Here is a 21,162-nt window from a genome sequence, read left to right as displayed (position 1 = left end):
CTGGTTTTATCAGAGAGCTCATCTTTCAGGATAAGTAAAATAATCATGCTGATGCATTTTTTTCTTCACTCAGCTGCTTATTAAGGGACTGTATGAGATTGTAATGGAGCAAGGAGAAATAGTTTCTGTTGCCTGAAACAGTACATCTTCCTCAGTGCATTCAAGACCTCAGCATGTCTGTATGTCTGACATTCACAGAAATAAAGTTTGGAGAGGAGTGGTGATCTTTAAAAAACCCTCTGGAGGCTAATTTGAGTTCCTTGAAATCTTAAATTTTAAAATTCCAAAGGTGCTTTGGGAAAAATAGGTGATTTCCTTTTTATCATTCTTTCAACTTAATCTAATTTTGGCAATGTTTCTCTGGTGCCAAATTCTGCTTGGCTCGTGAATTATGATCACAACACAATCTTTGAGCCGGATCAGTAGTACTGATAGATTTAAACAAAAGAACATTTATGTCTTTCTCCTGTGCCTTTTTGTAAATAGGTGTTGTCATAAGAAAGATTTATAATTTCCTGTTGATTTTAATCTGCTCAAAGAGTAGATCTTGATCCTTGGAGCAGAGTAGATCTACCTTGGTTTTTTGATATTCATATGGCTACAAAAAGAAAAAAATATTTTCTTGGAGGCTCTTGGTATTACCTACGTTTTACTTGGTTTCTAGAAGGTGGTGCTAAGCCATCTCCTGTGCGAAGAGATTTTAGTGCACTATTAATGATCATTCTGTGTCTCCCCTCAGGAGTTCGATTTAAAATAGGATAGATGCTTGTAGCAGAACATAAGGAAGAAATGGGCGAATGCAGAGGCTGCCTTTTCAGCAGTCTTCTCTGGCTTGAGGTCAGCTATTTGCAGTATAGTCAAAAGGCGGCAAGACTGTCTTGGGTGGAGAGTCTGTAAGAAATGCTTAGCTCTGAACTGAGAATTAGACCTGCTTCAGTTGTTTCTTGAGCAGGGCTGGATGTGACCATCTGTCCCAGGGAGCGTACAAAGTCTGCCCGCATCACTGAACCTTGCTGCTCTGTGCCCCAGTGAACTGCAAACTTGGATTTCCCAACTCAGTTGAGGATCTGGGGGACTGTGGTTTATCAAAATGCCAATTAGAAAAGTCTTAGTGCCTTTTGTTCTATTTATTTTGTGTACCAGCTGAAAGCCTGGACGCTTAACTTCCTCTTACCATCATTTAATACAGCCAAAATATAAAATTGAAACCCCATTATGTTGAAAGAGCTGGTTTGACCTTACTGGTAGGAGTGCTCTTGGCTTTAACACTCTTAAATTATAACTGTGTAAAATACATATATTTGCTGTTGCCAAGCTTTTGGATGTTCAGCTTTTTTAACACTGACAAATAAATTACGATTTAAGAATTCCTATCCAGTTTTCTCATACTTTACTGTATCTAAAAAACAAGTGCCCCTAGAATAAATCAGTTTTGTTTAATTCCGTACTGCACTACTTTATTAGGAAATGAAAGCCTAAAGCCAAAACTTGCTGATAGGTTTGGTGCTTAATAACAAAATCTGTTCAAAATTCTATAGGTTTACTTACACAAGGGTTTCTTGCATGACAACAGAAACTGTGTTATTGCAAACCCACAGGTGCTTTAGTTCCAGGATGAAAAGTCATTGAAGCACCTCACTCTGTGGAAGAGGATGAGACAAGAGATGTTCATAGAACCAGGAGAAAAACCGTCCAACCAAAATACTTCTTACCATTTACAATTTTTTTCTACTTTGCTTCTTGCCTTAATAACTTTTCCACATAATTAAGTGGTATTTTGAACAATACTAAATCCAGTATGGAACCTCAAGGTAGTCAGCTACTAACATATTTACTACTATGGATAATTGCCCATTTACTCTTAGTTAAGTAGTCCAAAATCATCATGTAATTTGAAACAGAATTTTTGTATTTGGGAAGGGTAAATACTGGCCTAACAAGGATATACTGTAGGAGAGACTTCATATTCATGGGTTCATTTTTCTGTGTTGAAATTTAACAGCTGTGCACATTTATGACAGGCAAAATAGTGAGTGTTGTTCTATCCCATTGTTGACCCAGCTAACATTTGTCTTGGAGAAGAGGTTACAAGCTTTGGCAAGCTACTGCATAAAACAGCTGTGCAACTTATCTGCTTTAACTTCCAGATTCCACAGAATTAATTGATATCATTTTCCTTACTTATGTGTAACTTCTCTGGAGTTGGGTTTTTATTCTGTGAATGTTAACATTGTTTGTTTTGAAGTCATATCATTTGCATAGAATCTAAACATATGACTCTGCCATCACAATCTGTAGACTTTCATGTATTATTTCATAAACGCTTCAACACACTGTAAAAGTGTAGGTACGCTTTTAGAGTTCAGTGTAATACCAAACGTCTGTATTACATGGTACAACTTGTAGTAACTTTCTCAGTATTTTAGCAAGAACTCCGTTATTTTAACCATATTTAATATATTTGGTTAATAAAACTGCTAGCAAAAAAAGAATATGCTTACTAGCAAAAACATCTATTGAAAAGATTCAGGAAGCAGTGGAAGAAGTGTAAGGTCAAGCATTCATATACAGATATTCTTAAAAATCTGGCATTAAAAACTCTTTGGATGTACTTGTAGATGTCTGGATAGAAAGTCAAATTGCTTAATGACTTGAAAAATGTCTCTGACTTTCAGTCTGTGGTGGCATGAATAATTTTATTGCCATAGATGTGGAATAAATTCAACTTTGTTAAAAAATCCAAAGGGTAGAGATTTACTGTTCAGTATGACCAAACATTTTTCTGTGGGTTAGGGTAGAAGGCCTGATGCTGTCCCAATTGAAGTTATGAAAACCCCACCAGCTCAGTGGGAGTTATGTGGGCCTCTGTGTAAATCTAAGTGAGCTATGCTCAAAGACCAACAGGAGAATCTATTATAATATCTGCTTTTGAAGATTAGTCAGGATGACCTGGGAGGACTTTAACTGCCCCATCTGTTCTTTATCTCTAAAGATAGTCATAATATTTTTAACAGGCATGTAAGGGGACATAGGATCAATTTATAGAAAAACAAGCACTGAGACATAGTGATTTCTTGATTGCTATGTAAATTACTGCCGATATCTTAACTGCCCATTTAATGTTAATGCTTTGTTTAGCAAGTGAGATTTCCTTCCTCAATGCAAAGCAATTCAAATATGTTTTTATTACCACCAGGAGTCTTTTTTTTTTAATCTTCATCCTTTTCTAGTAGCAAGCATCCTATTTACAAATATACATCAATTCTAAATATGTTCTGACATTTTTTTTTTTTTTTTATTCAAGCCACTACCAAAAAACATGGTGTCAAGACTATGTGAGTCCAAAAAGGTGTGTGCTGCAGCTGATATGCAACTCCAGGTATGTTCTTTGCATTCTAGTCTCTACTCTTTATCCAGAACTTACAGAACATATTTTAATTCTTAGAATTTTACAAAATTTTCATTTTAATGTAGACACATTAAAATGACTATACACAAATTAGTAAAAATTAGTTCATTTTTATATTAATTTTCATTTTTGTTTTGGGGAACGTATTCTGTGCTGTCTGCTTAAAGCTAAATGTCTAAATCCGTAGGAAAATATTGTGAAAACCACAGGTTTTGAAAATGGTTGGATTGTCAGAATTCCCAAATGTGGTTTAAGATCGAGTTCTGAAATTAATGGAATCATTTAAGGAGAACTTGCAGTAGAGGAAGTATTGTGTACCTTTAGATCATTAAAGTGTAGCAGGACTGAGAGATACAGGCCACCTTAGTAAAATCAAACCAGCTCGTTTATTTACCAGAATGTGATTTGAGCTCCTTGTCTTCTGCAGCTCCAGTATGAAAGTGGCAACTTGTTACTGCCATCAAAACTGGTGGCTGAGCTATAAGGCTGTAAGACTTCTCTCTCTCAGTGTTAGGAGCAGTAATTAAATACATAAACCTTTATTTTCTGTGGGTAGATGTGATTGATCAGTCATTCCCATAAACAAACTATCAGTGTTGCTTTTCTTCAAAGGAAGTGAAGGAAATTAGGGTTCTATCTAAAATAGGTATGTAGGTTTTTTCAGTCTTGCAACAGCAGTTCTCAGATGTGAACAGTAGCATTAGCATCCAGTCAAGTTTCTTTACAGTGAGAGTTTGGCTGCATTTAGTATTCTACAAGCTTCTACTGTGGGATTTTTGTGATTTCGTTTTCTTCTTTGTTTTGCCTTAAGCCAGAAGCATATAATTTTTCTTTTTACAGTTGACCTGGTGTTTAGGTGAGATAACTGCTAGTACCTTAATAAAGGGTAGTTGTTATTTTTGAGATCTGGAAAGAAACAAATTTAAAGATCAGATCTTTGAAATTCTTCACTTTGAAAAGTGCCCAAATGATTGCAATCCTGTCTACAAACATGAGTTGTGCTGGTTAACTGAAGTTGATTTAAAAGAAAAACTTAGTTAAATATTTGCAGTTTGCTCTGTGCAGTTATTTATAGTAATTTAAAATGAATCAGAATACTGGAGTGTGGACCTGTAAATGTATATGTGTCAGTTACACTAATCAAAACCAGATTTAACACTGTTTTCAGTGTATACATGTATTTTTCATTGGTTAAACTTAACGTATTTTTGAATTATGCTTTCAGTGCAGTGCTGGCTGTCAGTGGCCAGTGTTGGCTATGCAGGTGTGAACAAGGACGGTACTACCTATGGCTATACCTCTGTGACATGAAAATAGCTGCACTCTCTCTGCAGGTCTGATTTTGAAATGCACAGTCCTGGCTTTGAAAGGTTCTCCTATAGAGATAGTTGAGAGTCCAGAAAGAATGTGGGCAAGAATATAATTAATTCATATAGGAGTTTTTTTGGGAAATAAACAATTCTGCATTGAAATACAATTCACACTGAGAATGGTTAGTGGTGGACCTCTTCATGAAGTCCACCAACATGGAATAATTTGCCAATGTACAGGCTAGTAACCACCAAAGTGATGATCAAGTGCTTTCACGTGCACCCGTTCTTTTCTGGTGTGTCCATAACAGCTATATATAGATCTGACAGATTTCCTTTTGACTTTTAGTATGTATTAGCTATATAATCTTGTCAAGGTTTGAGACCAAATTGACAGTGTGGGGGCTATATGGGCTTGGATACCAAGAACACTTTAAGTTACAGATACATTAACAAGTGACATGGCCTCCCTGTCCTGTGGCAGAGGAGATGGCGTGCTCCAGAAGTAAGTCAAGTCATTGCTTTGGTCCCGTGGGGTGGGCTGCGCAATCCCCCTGCTCCTGTTGGCCTTCAGCTGCTCCTGGGGTCTGTGTAGGGTCTGTCCTGGAGTGACTCCAGACCCCATAGCTTTAGAACTGGGAAAGAGAACACCCACTTCTGGTGGGCTGAAATTCCTGCGGCTGCCTAACGATTGACTGGTGCTGGCAATGAGGCAGTGATTAAGCAGGCTGCTTGCCCTCAAATTACTCTTGTGTAACTAATGTTCAACCAGTCTTAACCCATGCCAAATGACTACAGTGCCACACTGAATAATATTATTCATTGTCTACTTTCAGCACCATGTTTTTGGAGATTCTAAATTTAATACCCACAGAAGTATGCACTCATTTCAAAGAGACAGACTGGCAGAGCCATTCCGTGTATTGATTCAGAAAAAATGTCCCAGAGAAGATGACTGCATGGCAAATATAAAGTTCATACATTCCTTTGTAGAAGTGTGTATTGTTACTCATGCAGGTTTAAAAGTATAATAATTCATTGAAGAAAACCATAGATTTCAATCTGCAGATGCCAAAGTATGTATGTCCTACTAATGTATATACCGAAAAAAACTGTGACTTATGACTCTAATACCTCTCCTTCAGACTTTGCGAAGAGTATATTCTATATTGACGACTAGATGCTATGTAAGCCATATTTGACCTTTAAAAGAAAGAGAAATGCTTACAAATTTTCCAGCAGTGGGGAAAATGCTTAAAAGTTCTTTTGTGGTCTGTTCAGAAAATAAGTCTACTGGCATGTGAAAATAAGAAATTATGCTGGTTTTTCATCATAACTATAATACCTCTGCATTTTCTTCCAGCTCATGTTATCGATTACTCAAGAGGAAAGATAGGAGAATCCATGCATCTTCTCACAAGGCTTTTGCAATGCAGATTGAGTCCCAGAGTCTTTCAGTTAGCAGTAACTTCACTGAAAAATGCATAACTGTTTACATATTAATGCTATTAAGCAGAAAAGTAGCTAGAAAGAACTGTAATCAAGTGAAACTAATAAATACCAATGTCAGTGCAAAATAGGAGACAGTGTGAAGATAGATAACTATTTGATGGCCTTTTTATATTTTTAGGTCTTTTGGGAAATGTGTTTTACTGAAATTAGAAATCATTTTCTAGCTACTGCTTAATATTAAGTGTTAGCATGCTCCTCAGCAGTATCACCTAAAATCCTGTGGTCCTGGGATGTGTCTCCCTTTCCCATTTCAAAGGCCTGTGTAAACATACAGAACTGTGGTTTGTAGATGGGAATGCTTATGGGCTATAAAGTTCATCCAAGTTTATTTTCAGGGATGGATTTTTTTTTTCCAACTGTTCTGTCCAGGTGGCCTGGCTCATAGCTTTCTTCCCACGCTTTACATGTGCCAGGATTGGGGGAAAGCTTATAGCTGGCTTGAGTGACTCATTTCCCTATCACCACATTGTTCTTTAGGCAGTCCATTTCACTGGCCTTCAGCTGACATTTCCCCACTGCCTAGCTGTGAGTTGAGCTTTTGCTCCAGCTCCCTGACCACAAACTACTGGACTCCAAATTTTACCTTAGAGAAGGTCCACTGCAGTACAGTGCGCTCCATCTTGTGAGGAACACTGAAGAGGAACTGCAAACAGGTCCTAACAAAGCTGGGAGATAGAAAAAAGAGAATCAAGGCTGGGCTGAAGCAGGGTGCTAAAGTCTATTGTCAGATGCTGAAGTTCCTCATGTTTGGTTTGGTTTTTTTGGAGAGGAGAGGGAAGTTAGTATGAAATGACTCCTGCAGAGTTGCAAAGGCCTAGGGTGACAGGAGAAAGTGAGTTTTCTTGGACTGTTACATCAGGTAATTTTCAGATCTATTCATGGTACTTGCTCTTGGCCGTATTCTCAGTCACACTTGCTACCATAAAAAATTAACTGGGTTTCTAGAGACGAGTTCTGAGGATGACAAGTACAAGCAAAGGCATTACAAAGCCTCTTTCTCCTCTAAGATAAGAGTAAAAAATATTGTAGTTTTTACAATCTAGTCTAAGTTTTTCTGTAGATTTTTAGTTTTTCATGCTATCAGTATAATCATGGAAAATTTAAAATACCCCTGCAAAGTCTGGTTTTAAAAAATAAAGTACTCATTATTGTTTGCCATTTGGTTCAGTGTCTTCATGGAGTTATCCTCTGAACAGATATTTGCTGCCTAGTCTGGGTTTGTAGATGGGCAATGTTAAGCGCTTGTATCACTTATTCAGTGTTGCTATCTGGGACACAAAACCTGCAATGTCATTAATGGTTGATTGTGCAAGTTTAGGTCTTACTAACCTCTTTTCTCCTCATTAGCCATGTATGAAGCAAGCAGGAAGTTCAGGAGTAGCTCCTGCAAGTCATGGCTTCTTCACCCCTCTCCTTATAATCCTTAATTTTTGTTGAAAAAAATAAATTTTTACATTTATCATTTGTCAACAAACACTGTCAAAGGATGTATCAAAATTCTGTATGTTAGAAGACAGCTTAGTCAAACAAAAGGAATATGGTCCTTTAGAAACAGTCACAATTTAGTGACAGTATGTGTTGTATCCAGCCCAAATAAAATAAATGCTGAATTCTGATAAACTGTTAGAGAATTCAGAATGGTTTTGTGCCCAAATTCCATAATAAAGAATCTTTTCACAGGTTGGGGGGGGTTGTGTTATTCAGATTGCATAAAACATCCATTCTCCATGGATGGAGAATGCCTCCAAACAGCCTTTTCTCCATAAAATTTCTGCATTTCGTGGTTGTAATTCCTAGAACAGTGTGTTTATCTCATTGGGAATGGTATTGCAGTGTCCCTGGGAGTGTAACTGGGCCTGAACCTCTAGCTGAATTATTTGCTTCATCCCTTACACAAAAGCTTGTTGAGGCTCCGTACCATCAGTTTTCCTATGAAATGTGCCTACCACAAGATGGCCTGACCTGAAGTCTTTGGCTTAAATATCTGGATCCACCAAACTTCTCAAAAATATCTGGTGTTGCACAGCAGTGGGTGTCCTCTTCTTCTGTCTTTCCTGCACTTACACAGAGTAGGAAATCTTCATATTAAAAAAAATAAGTGCTGCAATTTTTTTCAGTGGTGGCACACACTGAGCCTTAGCACTGTCTTCTATCCATGCCTATTTCATATTTGCTATTAAAATGCCAGATATTCTGCTTTGCTATCTTTCCTTGAAAACTTTTTTTATTGGTGCTGCTTTCCTGATCTTCAAACACCTCACTAATTTAGTCATGCACCTGTATTCTGCCGTAGTTCACATGCTTCTGCACAAAAATTGCCTAGGACCCAGCTCTTACCTCTGGCAAAGTACCCTCCTGGTGCAGTGTGATCTCAGGCTAAGCTTACAGTGCAGCAATTTATTGCTCTGATTGTGAGAGCTAAAATAAAAGAAGCATCTGCCTTAGTACTACACTGTTCGAGTGCTCCAGCAGAAGCTCAGGGGCATCAGCAGCTCCATGTGCAGGCCTGGGCCGTAACTTGCCCCTGCAGGTGTGATGTGTTCTCATGGTTGCATGCACATGTCTTGGAATAGCTTATTTTGCTGTGTCCACTCAAATAACTTAAGTCTTTTTATTAGATCTATTTGAAAATATTCTTTGTGAAAAGGGGTATCGCCGGAGCGGTTTAGGGACAGATCTTAATTTTATTTAAAAATGCAGGCGATTTAGTACTGCCAGTGTTCTCAGTGACCTGAACATGGAATCATGATAGGTCATGATAGTGGTGGTTGGTGTACTCCAAAAACCTGTTTCTCTCCTTGTGTGTTATACTAAAAATAGAAGATTTACAAAACCGTATATATTTAAACTCTTCCCTCTCCCTATTATCTCTCTCCCCTTCTTTTCTATTTGTCTTTTTTGGTTGTTAAATGTCAATGCCATGTGCCAAAGACAAACGTATTTTCTCTCTTCAGGTATTTTATGCTGCCTTGGACCAAATCTACCATGGGAAACATCCTCTAAAAAAGTCAACCACAGAAATTTTAAAGGAAACACAGGAGAAAGTTTATGGATTGCCATATGTACCTAATACAGTGAGTAGAAACATACAGACTGTATAAGATACACCTTTTCTTTGATAGCATATTAATACTGCTACCTTTCCCTGCCTCTTGCCACTCATGCTCACATGCTTATTGTTGTGTTGTTCTGTTGAAAGAGTTTTCTTTCTTTCAGCCACTTTATCCAGAGAGTAGGGTGTTGGAAATTTTCAGCTAAAAATCAAAATTTAATTAATGTACCTGTTTTTAGACAGGTGTGGTCTTGTCATGCTGAACTTGATTACTTTTTCTTTTATTTTCTTATTAAGGAAGGCACTGGAAACAATACCTTGTAAAGAGGGTTTATTCTAGCTTTGCGAAGGACTGTTTGTAAAAGGCTACAAAACACTGTGCTGCGTGTTGGTGTTTGTACGCTGTCAGTGTCAGCATGTGAGAGCAAGTGAGTGTGAAGTAGGACTTGGACGTGAGTTTTTCTCACTGTACTGCTATGACCTTTGGCACAGTATTTACTTATCCTTTCATGTCGTATCTGAAAGTGTTAAAGCCTTGAGTTCTACTGAGCTATGTAATTTTGATCTTCAACATGACTAATCGTGCATTTGTTTTGTACTTCATGTGACATCCAAAGGTGCAGTTTGCATAGATGACAGTCATGGGATTTCCTGGGCTGTCTGGAGCTGAATTCCCAGCCAGAGCATGGCCTGAATCACTGTTTAATGCTTTGGTCAGAATACCCAGATCCTTTCTCTGCTTTCTGCTTCTCAGGAAATGTACTTTTCTTCTTACCAAATATGTGACTTTCGTTCTCTGAGAAGGGTATTAGGAGGTCCATGCTTCAGCCCTTTCCTCATCGAAACTGTACGGCCTCTGCTGGCCTGGCAAAGCCAGAGAAGTGGAAGCAAGATGTCTTCAGAGTACGATGTCTGACTTCTTAGCATTTTTATGAGTGGTGTTTTACACCGTTCCTCTGCAGGTGTTAGTTATCCAGTGAAGGGAACAGTTCCCTGCTTTGAAAGCTAGCCTGTGTTTTTTGGTCCATTTAAAATATTTTTTATTTAGTTGTTACCTTCAAAACAGTGTAACATCTTGTAATGAGCGTAGCCTCGATATGAATAGAGACAGCAAGTTTTGGCCTGGAACTTTATTCCAGCAAAATGCACTGTGAACTTTTGAATTGTCAGAAAGCCTATGTTCTTTACATTTATTTAATGTAGAATTAGTGTGTCTAGTCAAGAACTGTAACACAATTTAAATTTCAGTAAAACTTAGTGAAAAATTACATTAGAAGAACGTTTGCATTCTGTAGAGTAATTAATGTCTGTACTTTGGCTTGCTGTACTTTGCTGCTCTTTCTTCCGAACTTAAGGTATGTTTTCAGTTTAATTTGTAGTCCAGATAAAAAAAAAAAATGTCTTAAAAGTAAAAGTTGTTTTGGTTTGGTTTTTTTTAAGTACTTCCAGAGCTAGACATTAAAATATAGTAAGAGAGACCAGCTTTTATTTTCATCTGTCATTTGGCTAGGTACATATAGGGCTGGCAGAATTGCTAAGTCAGGCTTGTATATCTTAAGTTAGTGGTGGTGTTGGGTAAAAGTAATTCTTCCTTAGTGAAGATCTTAACTGCTTTAATGTGATTTTCTGCAGTAGCATTGTCTGTCAGGGCTGCACAAGCATCCATTATTATCTCCTCCTGATAAAGCTTAATTCCCTCTAACTGCTCTTGATAGGCAAGTAAACTTAGTAAATATCCTCTGAATGTACTTGGGCTTCAATCTCACTGTGCGGACTCATTTTCTGAAGTAGAGCCACAGCATCTATCTTCAGCAGATGAATTTCTGTCTTTCTCAGGCACAGTTCAGGTAACAGGACAATTTTTATGCATCTTTTTGTTATAGTACTTTCAAAATGAGGCACATAAGCTACACCTAATAAGTAAATGCTGCTGTACCTATGTGGTGATACCTATTTTAAGGTAAACCAAAGCATCATCCTTGGGAAATACCATGTCTTATGTGCCAACAAACAGTAGGAGGGATAGTGGGAAGAAAATCCTGTCGAAGTCTGTATTTGCCATTCAGATAGGTTTTACAGGCATTGGGGCAGTTGGCACTGCATGCAGTAGTGTTTACATTGGCTGCATTGACACAGACGGTCATAGAAGCTAGTGCCACATGCAAGGCAGAAAGTAAGAATGGAGCAGGCTGTAGACAGACGGAAGCACAGAGATACAGCACTCCATGAGACTTTGTTTTCCTGAAGAATGCAAATCTTGATTTCTGGCTGGCCATTGCTTATCTGTTCAAAAGTACACAGCTGGCTCCTGGAGGATGAAATTCCACTGGGATTTTTTTGCTGTATTACTGAATCCAGAAGCTGACAACTGCCAGGCAGGGGGCAAGGAAATATATCTGCCTGTTTCCGTAGTGTTTGGTGGTTTTGTTGCCAGAGGAGATTTGTTTTACTGAGTTTGGAAAATGAATAGAAATTTTGCACAGGCTGGATTCTTGAGAACTTGTGATGCCTTTAAAAAGCAATCAGTCTTCTTTTTGACTGTTCCAAGAAAGCAAGATAAACCAAATAATAATGACCACATATTTTCCTGCTGTTTCTTCCTGAATGTACTTGGTGTCAAAATCTGTGCACTGTGGCAAATTCAGTACTCTGCTTTTGCTCCAAACTTTTCTTCAAATCATAGCTTATTTCTCATCTCTTGTGAAACCAGTTTCCATTTACTGTGGCCTGCCTTGCAATTGATAACACTGTCTGCTTTTAGAGTACCTCCCCTTGTCTCTTCTACCTTTGTCTCCAGGATGCCCAGAGAGACTCTTTAAAAGTATTAAGTGACCCTTTGATCAACCTGAGACATGATCAAAGTTTCTCCCCATGATCTGTTGCTTAGTCCCCTGCCTGTCCCCAAGTTCAGACTTGAAAACTACTTTCCTTTGAGACAGTCATCAAAACTTAATGATATGCCATTGTTAGTCCTGCGCCAAGCATAATAATTCCTATCTCCTGCTGTGGGTTTCGGTTCAGTATCGTAACAAAAAATGAGACACATGGTAAACAGGCTCTGCAGTGATAGTGGAGATTCTAGCCTCCTGCAGTTACAGGAAAGAGCTCCCAGTAATGAAGTGGTTTTACAATAAACACCAGCTGCCCAAATCATTATACCTGAATTTTCTTTGTGAAATATTGAATTAGTTTGAATTATTGATTCTTATTTTCAAAAAATTATTATAGACTTGCATTTTAATTGTCTGTCCGTCATAGTAACCTTTCTTCATTGTAATCTGGAAGTTTGGTGGGAGAGGCTGTTTTGACTTGTGACTGTGAGGAAAAATGGTTTTGAAGAGTGAGGCACAGTGAACCTGGGTTCTATTTTAGATTGCTGCCAAATAGTCCCTTTTGCATTTTTTTTTAAAATTACGTGGCCTTCCGGTAAGCTTTTCTTCCAGAAATAGAAGAATTTCTTGTGTGGTACTTGAATACAAAATGCCATGTTGGAATTAACTCACACACATCATTATAATTACATTTGATAGGAGGGAACATGTTGTTATGTAGGGAGCCTTTTAGTATTTTCTGGAACACTAAATAATTTGCTGTATACCTTTTTGCTTTAGCATGTTAAGTACATATTAATTCAGAAGGGCCACCTCTACTGGTGGCCTAAAATTTAAGTCAAGTTACAGGTTTAATTATGCTTATATACTTTTGTCCAGAGTGCAGGTTTCTTTGGCAGTATGAGAACTTCGTAATGGCTTATGGTTGCTAGTGATTTGGAGAGATCAAAACACCTGTGAGACCAAATACGTTAGCCAGCCAAGTTTGCCAACAGAAAACAAGGCAGGTATTGTTATAGATACCCTAGAGGGAAGAAAAATGAAAAATGGTGTATCACCAATGTGGTGGTTAGTCTTTCTTCTTCTTGCAGCTGGGGGGGACTCTGCCCAGACAGGGATCCTGACCTTGGAAGGCTCCACCTAGGTCCTTGTACTAACTTGCTGGGATTGTGTCTGTCATGTTCCTGACAAAGGAAGTCAGTGGATGAGATGCAACCTAACAGTTGGAGTGCTTGTTCAGGGAGGCTGCCAGGCACTACAGGAAGACGTGGCTTGCCATGGGTGCTGAGAACACAAGGATTTCATTAACAGGGCACATATAAAGGCATCTGGGAGATTGGTTACCTGAAGAGGAGTTGGTGTCACTACACAGACAGAACTAGCTTCTCTGCAGAGAGAAAGTAGTTTCTGCATCACACGTTGTCACCATGTGCCCAAGCCCCCTATTTATTTTGTTGAAGAACACCTGAGAGCAAAAAAGCAGCAGCTCTATGCCCATTTTCCTTCTTAGGAGCCTTTTCTTAGGAGTTGGAAGGTGACCTGACATTATGCTTAGTTGTGTTAGGTAAGCTAGAGGCCAAAAATGGAGACAACGTGGTTTCTGAAGTTCTGTATCGTAGTCTTGTACTCATCGTGATCGCTGTTAGTAGCGGTGCCGCAGTGAAGAGGAGAGTATCGGTTTAAAGAGGCCTGTTCCTCATCCTACTGAGGGCTGGCTGGCAGTTTGAGTGAAGTATCTTGTTATTGAGCCTGCCAACGGTGCTGCTGTGGCATCTGTTGTCGTAGGATTTCTTGTTAGGCCTTTGGAGTGACTACTGATATGTAGTTATAACGTCGGTCCTGTGTAGCATTTCATGTGCATATCAGGAACACCATATAAAAAGAAAAAATAGTCAGACTGGGCAAGCGATGAGGCAGCTGTCTTTAAATAAATAAGCGATAACCCTTAACCTCTGAAGGTAAAAGTGGGTTTGAATTCTGAAAACTTTACTCAAGTGGTGAACATAAATCTTGAAGTTATTGGTAAGGAAGGCTCAGTAGTGGCTGCCTATTAAATTTTAAACTGTGATTTCAATTCATACTTATTTTATCTAAAACATTCCCAAATTTGTCTTAGATTTATTAAGTTAAACTAATGTAACCTTACAACCTAAGCAAAACTGAAAGCTAGGTTAAAGGAAATTAAAAAGAACAGCTAAAAGGTAGAATTGGTGCTGTTGGCAAAGAGCTTTTAAATGACCAGTACTGGGTTGAGAGTGAGGGAATATAATTTATGGTGCTAAACAATTAAGATGCTGAGAAGAACTGAGTGGGAGAAAAAGCCTGTACGTTTGAATATCTGAGAAAAGGAGGTTATTAGTAAAGTAGAAGCCATATAAAAGTGTGAAAAACAGAAGACAGGATAAGCTCTAATGAGCCAAAAGTAAAATTGTGGAAGTTTTGAGCAGCTTAAAAACCAAAAATGTCAATAATGATTAAAAACAATGCATCAGAAAGAGGAAGGCTGCCAGATATGTGCTGGAACTGGAAAGTAGCTAAGTATGATGATTCAAAAGACATGATGTAGTTATCAGAGAGACTGAACCGAAGACGCTGAACCAAAGACACAAACTATCCTGATGCAAAAAAGATTTGGTAATAAGGGACAAAGCCCTTTAAAGACCTTATTAAGATCATAAAAAATAAAAATCATGGTATGAGTAGAGATAATTACTGAAGGAATACAAGAAATCAGAATGAAAAAGTCTAGAAGTGCCAAGTTGCAAAATGCGAGTAGCGAAGGTAATGAGGTTCCATAACTACTGAAGAAATAAGAGGTTGGGGGAGAGAAGAACAACAAATGTCAGAGAAAGCAGAAATGTTCCATGCCTTTGCCTCAGTGTTTTTTAAAAAATAAGTGAATTTTGATTAGGTAAGTAATGCATATAATTTTTGAGATGGCTAGAAACACAACTGAGATTAAGGAATGAAAGAGGGAGAATAATTAGGTTGGATGTAGTCAGAGTGTCAGAATATTTAAGTTTGTCAAAGCAGTCACTGACCTGGAGGAATTATCACTCAAACTCATGAAGAAGTGGTAGTGCTATTATGATAACTACTCTCATGAAGGGAAGGGAACTTGGGAACTGTAGACTAATTGTTCAGATTTTGTCACTCAAGACGTAGTAGAACAAATTACTAAGCAGCTCATAAGTACCTTGAGAACAATCAAGTGAGCAAAATAATCATGGTTTTGTTAAGAACCATCTAAGATGGAAAAATCCACTTTTCTTCTTAAGAAATTGATTGACCTTGGGAATAGGATGGAAGTGGTTGATAGCCCAACTCTAGACTTAGCAAGCTTTCTGACACTTGCAAACCGTAATTCTACACGCAAACTGTGGAGTTACGGCCGAGGCAACGTGTAGAAAACATGCTGACAGAGCAGGTGAAAGCTTAGTTTCAGACTGAGACATTTTAAGTGGAAGTCACCAGGGGTCTGTCCAGGAATTACTGCAGTTCTGTGTTTTTGTTAACGATTTGAATGAGAATGTATTTATGATATTTATAGAAGCTCCTTCAATTGACAAAGATTGCAGGAATCATGAAAAGTAGAATTTAAATGATCCAGAGAATTTGGATCCAAAATAGTTGGATCACTGTGTCGTAAGTCAAGCAAGCGGGGCAGAAGACCGGCTTGGCTGAACAGGGAACTCCTTGTGGAGATCAGGAGGAAAAATAAACTGTATGATCTCTGGAAGCAAGGTCAGGCTTCGCAGGAAAAGTACAGAGCTGTGGTTCATTTATATAGGGAGAAGACATGAAAGGCCAAAGCTCAATTAGAGTTGAAAGTGGCCAGTGTTGTTTCAAATAACTAGAAGGGCTTTTTAAAGTATGTTCATGGCAAGAGGAGGTCTAAAGAAAACATTGGACCGATACCTGTTGAAGATGGTCATCTGACTAATAGGGATGAAGAAAAAGCAGAGGCATCCAATGCATTTTTTGCCTCAGTCTTTAATAATATTGATCTACAAAAAGGGCATGAGGGAAGACCCAGGGAACTACAGACCTGTTCATCTAACCTCAGTTCCTGGAAAAATTATGTACAAGATTATACTGGGTACTATTGAAAGGCGTTTAAAGAGTAATGCGGTCATTAGGCACAGTCAACATGGGTTCACAAAAGGAAAGTCCTGTTTAACTGATTTGATATCCTTTGATAAGGTCACCTGCCTAGTGCATGAAGAGAAGGCAGTGGATGTAGTTTTTCTGGATTTAGTAAGGCTTTTGATTCTGTCTCTCACAGCATCCTTCTGGACAAGTTGTCCAACTGTGGGATGAGCAGGTTCATGGTGTGCTGGGTGAAGAGCTGGCTGAAGGGCAGGGCTCAAAGGGCTGTAGTGAATGGGGCTACATCTGGCTGGCAACCGGTCACCAGCGGTGTTCATCAGAGATCAATTCTACGGCCAGTTCTGTTCAAGATATTTATCAATGATCTGCATGCAAGAGTTGAATGCACCATTAGCAAGTTTGCTGATGATACCAAACTGGGAGGTGCTGTTGATTCTCTTGAGGGACAGGAGGGCTGGCAGAGGGATCTAGACAGATTGGAGCATTGGGCTATGATTAACGGGATGAAATTTAACAAGTCAAAGTGCTGGATTCTGCATCTAGGATGGAGTAATACCGGTCACAAGTATAAATTGGGAGAGGAGTGGCTGGAGAGCAGCCCTGCAGAAAGGGATCTGGGGGTGCTGGTCAGCAGGAGGCTTAATATGAGTCAGCAGCATCCTGGGGTGCATCACAGTATGACCAGCCAGTCAAAAGAGGTGATTATCCCGCTGTATTCAGCATTGCTGTGTCATCACCTTGAATACTGTGTGCAGTTCTGGACCCCACAATTTAAGAAGGATGTGAAGGTACTCGAATGCATCCAGAGGAGGGCAACAGAAGGAAGAAATGTCCTGTGAGGAGCGGCTAAGGACTGTGGGCTTGTCTAGTTTGGAGAAAAGTAGGCTGAGGGGCAACCTCATTGCTCTCCACAGCTTCCTGAGGAGGGGAACTGGAGAGGGAGGTGCTGATCTCTTCTCCCTGATATCCAGTGATAGGACGCATGGGAATGGTTCAAAGCTGCGCCAGGGGAGGTTCAGACTGGACATCAGGAGGCATTTCTTTACCGTGAGGGTGGTCAAATACTGGAACAGGCATCCTAGGGAGGTGCCTGTCAGTGTTTAAGAGGCATTTGGACAATGCCGTTAATAATGTGTTGTAACTTTTGGTCTGCCCTGAAGTGGTCAGGCAGTTGGACTAGATTATCACTGTAGGTCCCTTCTAACTGAAATAGTCTATTCTATTCTAGTTTGCATTAGGAAGGCAATTAAATACCTAAGTATTTAAAGAACAAGAAATGCCAAGAGAGTGTGCTTTTTATTCATGAGATGCTGTTAAAGAAAATCATACCTGTTTTTTTATATATGTTCATATTTGGTGTTGGGGACTTCACAGTGGATAGTGTTGTGTCCTGTAGTAGGTGTCTACCTCTTAAAAAATGTAGAAAAACTGGAAGAAATACAGAGAAGCAGTTTTGGAAAGGTAGTCGGTTTGGAAACGTGACCTATGAGGAAAATTGAGGAAATGGAGTTTATTTGGCTAGCAAACAGAAAACTATGTGGGCACACATGAGTATGTTCTGGTATTGAAAACCTTTATGAAAAAAAATACAATTGGAATTGAGACTGTGATCATTTGTTTCTTATGAGTGAGCAGATAGTAGGAGGGAAAAAATGGTTTAATTTTCAGCAAATGTGATTATGGTTACTACCTAATCTTTTAAACTCTTGTCAATCTCTTCCCTTGTTTGTGGAAGAGGGAAGCAGACACCCATTAGGTGTAGGGTCTCCTTTATAGGGAGTTTTAAAGAAACCATTGTTGTTGATCACAGAGGCATAAAGTTCATGGTAAAGGCGGAGAGTCTTCACAGAAGATTGCTTTTTCTACTTCTTCTCTCTCTTCAGTTACTTGAAGAGGCACTGATGTTGCTCATATTCCACTTCTTGAAGTGTTTTGAGGAGAGATGAAGTCATATGTCGTTACTCCTCTTGACGTTTTTGTAACCCTTTCAAAGTAATTTTTTACCTTGCCATGTTGGAAACCAAAGTTGTTTACCCAAAGTGCAAATCCCTGGATTAGTTTTCATGTGAGCCTTCTTAAAAGTATACTATAAAATCAAGGCGAAGAGTCTGGGTCTGAGGAAAAGATTAATAAACGAGTGCACAGTGAACTCTGGGGAAGTGATAGTTCTATAAATAATTAATAGCTAAAAGCCATTTCAAAAACATTGGTGCCCTGCTGAGGTCAGTATTAAAGTAGATGCTAGGATTTTCAAAAGCTCCTAAAGTCACCCTTCAAGGTTTGTTTAGGTTTCTGTGTTTCTGGAGTTGAGTTCATTTTATGATAAAGAAAATGCTGATAGCAAATACTGTGAAGATTTGTTTTCTGGTGGTAATATGACACTATTCACTGGGCAACTATCTACAGCAGCAGAGTGTTTACAGATGTAAGATATGAAGCACTTCTAAGGAAATTCTTTTTGCAAGTGTTAGCCCCATGAAACTCAAACATACTTTAGCGATAATATTTACCATGTAGTAGAGCATTTTAAGGAATAGTGCAGGAAGTAGTTGCATGCATCTCCTGGTAACATTTTGAAATAGCTATATGTGCTTTGGATGTATCTTTTATATATTTATAAATTATATATTTATAAAATAAAAACGCAGATTGCTTTGTTTAGTTTTATATAATTCTGTTCTCACAGCTCACATGTCCTTTTTTCCCCCCAGGATTGTGGTACTGGAGCTATATTTGATAGTGATAGATATAACTAAATATATCATAGCCATAAACACAGGCTAGAGGGCCTGAAGTGAAATGCTCTTCAAATGTAGTGGGAGATTGTCCTTTCTATGAGGAGCTTGCAGTCAAAACAGAAAAAAACAAGAAAGAGAAGCTATTACCACCCTCGCTTAAAAGGAGGTGGCAATTAGACTGAGAGGGGAAACAAAGTAGTTTCTTCAAGTTCATACTGCAGTTTGTGGCAGATTCAGGATTAGAATCATGATCCCCTAAATCCCTATCCGGAATGGCTCTGGCAAAAGATAGTAAATGAGCATTACTGTAAAATAGTAGCTATTTCATCTTCCAGTTTAGGTACAGATACTTTACATGGCCAAGTATGTTTTGCAGTTACAACGTTGCTTAAGGTATTTCTTGGTTTTTGTAAGAGCTTATCTTATGCAGCATTCATTATGTTTGTCTTAAAAGAATAGGTCAATACTTAAAATTAGATTTAATTGGTAAAGTAGAATAAAAAACTTGGGCGTCAGTGTGAGTCTGTACCCAAAGGAAACCATGATGATGTGATTCTAGTTATCTTGGGCTTACGAATTTTTAAAGCGTAGACAGTAATATAAATTATTAATTGGTAATAGAGTGGTGTGTCTGTGTTGCATATGTATGTATATGTGTGTAGAGTTACATGTTACAACATGAAGGACTTGTTTGGAAATTGTCTGATTGCATATTTCTTATATTGTACTTTAAATACTAGTTATAATGTTTACAAGTAACACTGTCTCTCAACTTGTCCAAATAAGGTCAGTCAAAGGACACACTATAGAATCAATTTTCATATCTCTGTGTCTTTTAATCCAAGTTTTAAGGATTGTGGAGCAATGCAGATCGTACATACAGCTTTTTGATGTTGGTATTCTTTGTTATCTCCCTTGTCCCCCTTCCCCCAGTCCCTTTGTGAGGAGGAGAGATGAGGGTGAAGAGTAAATAGTTTTAAATGATTTTGCTGTAAGCAGCTCAAATGCATTAATAGTTTATAAATAAAAATGAAATATTTTTCTTTAATTTAAGTAATTCAAAGACCATATGGTACATATTTAGAATCACCTAAGTGGTTAATTGCATGTTAAATTCCTTTCCTCTTCCCTAGTGTAAACAACTGCAAAAATATTTACGTTCCCTGCCTTGCTAGATTTATTTATCATTTTATAAAAAAACCACAGAAGTGTTACAAATTGAAATCTTAATCTCTTGCTTGACTTGCTTTCTAAAATGTCAGCGATGTCTCTGCGTTGGTTTATTTTCTGCGCCCTGCCACTCTTAACACAGAAATGTGCAACATTGAAAAACTGAAGAGTATTGACATTAAGGAAGTTAGGGGTACAGTGCAAGATGTGGTTTCTTGAAATTAGCTTTCTGTTATTCTAAACAAGCTTAGAAACTGCAGCAAAGGAAGTGGCTTTAAAGCTCTTTATTGGATTTTTTATTATTGTGAAACTCCAGAATGATGATGATGTAATTCTATAAAACTTAGAGGGGCTCAGGCCAAAAATACAGAAAGTAAGTTGACCAAGCAAGCTGCTGCACACCTGTGGAGAGAGTTGTTTCTGCCAGTCAGTGAGTGCTCCAGCCTTTCCCCAGAGGTAGCTACTGGCACAAACAGTTTGCAAACTCTGCACACCAAAACTCATTATACTGTTTCTGCAAGTGAGAATGAGTTGAGGACGTCTGCAAAGCACGCTGTAAACTTATGTAACAAACTAATACAATAAGGAAAAAAGTCTGTGATTTGTTTCAAAACAAAAGAGTGAATTCTTTAAGCTGCAAAGCATATGTGAAAATCCTTTTCTCATTTCGTAAAGTAAATGAGTAGTTTAAATAGAGAAGTGGGAGAATAAATTCTGCTATGTTACAATTTGGCCTCCCTTAAATAAGGGCACCCAGCAGCAGAGCTTGAGCTTCGGAGCCTGGCAGCCACAGCCCGCGCTTCTATTAGCAGTGCTGGGCTGCTCGCTCACGTTCCTGTGCGGGGGGAAGAAAAAAAGAGGAGCCTTACCAGGAAGCTTCTCAGCTTGTCTAATCGCAAGCTCAGTTCTTTTAGGAATGGGAGGATAGAAGAGGTTCAGAGAAGGGCATTTAGTTCAAGTAGGTTAGCACACCAATTCTGGGGGTCACTGTAATGAATGAATGAGACTGAAATTTTCTGTGCGTGATGAC

At 38.6% G+C, this 21,162-nt stretch overlaps 1 protein-coding gene across 1 annotated transcript in view; it reads left to right on the top strand.

Moving 5' to 3' along the window:
* MIPEP (mitochondrial intermediate peptidase) overlaps positions 1-21,162 on the top strand; it is a 78,770-nt gene that overhangs the window by 41,671 nt on the left and 15,937 nt on the right. The window contains exons 15-16 of the mRNA XM_059825231.1: positions 3,305-3,379; positions 9,186-9,305. Coding sequence (XP_059681214.1) covers positions 3,305-3,379; positions 9,186-9,305 — 195 coding nt within the window. The remainder of the gene's footprint in view (positions 1-3,304; positions 3,380-9,185; positions 9,306-21,162) is intronic.

This window comes from Gavia stellata, chromosome 1 (genome assembly GCF_030936135.1).
Source record: "Gavia stellata isolate bGavSte3 chromosome 1, bGavSte3.hap2, whole genome shotgun sequence".
Classification (NCBI taxonomy): domain Eukaryota; kingdom Metazoa; phylum Chordata; class Aves; order Gaviiformes; family Gaviidae; genus Gavia; species Gavia stellata.
This window is presented reverse-complemented; position numbering and strand designations above follow the sequence as displayed.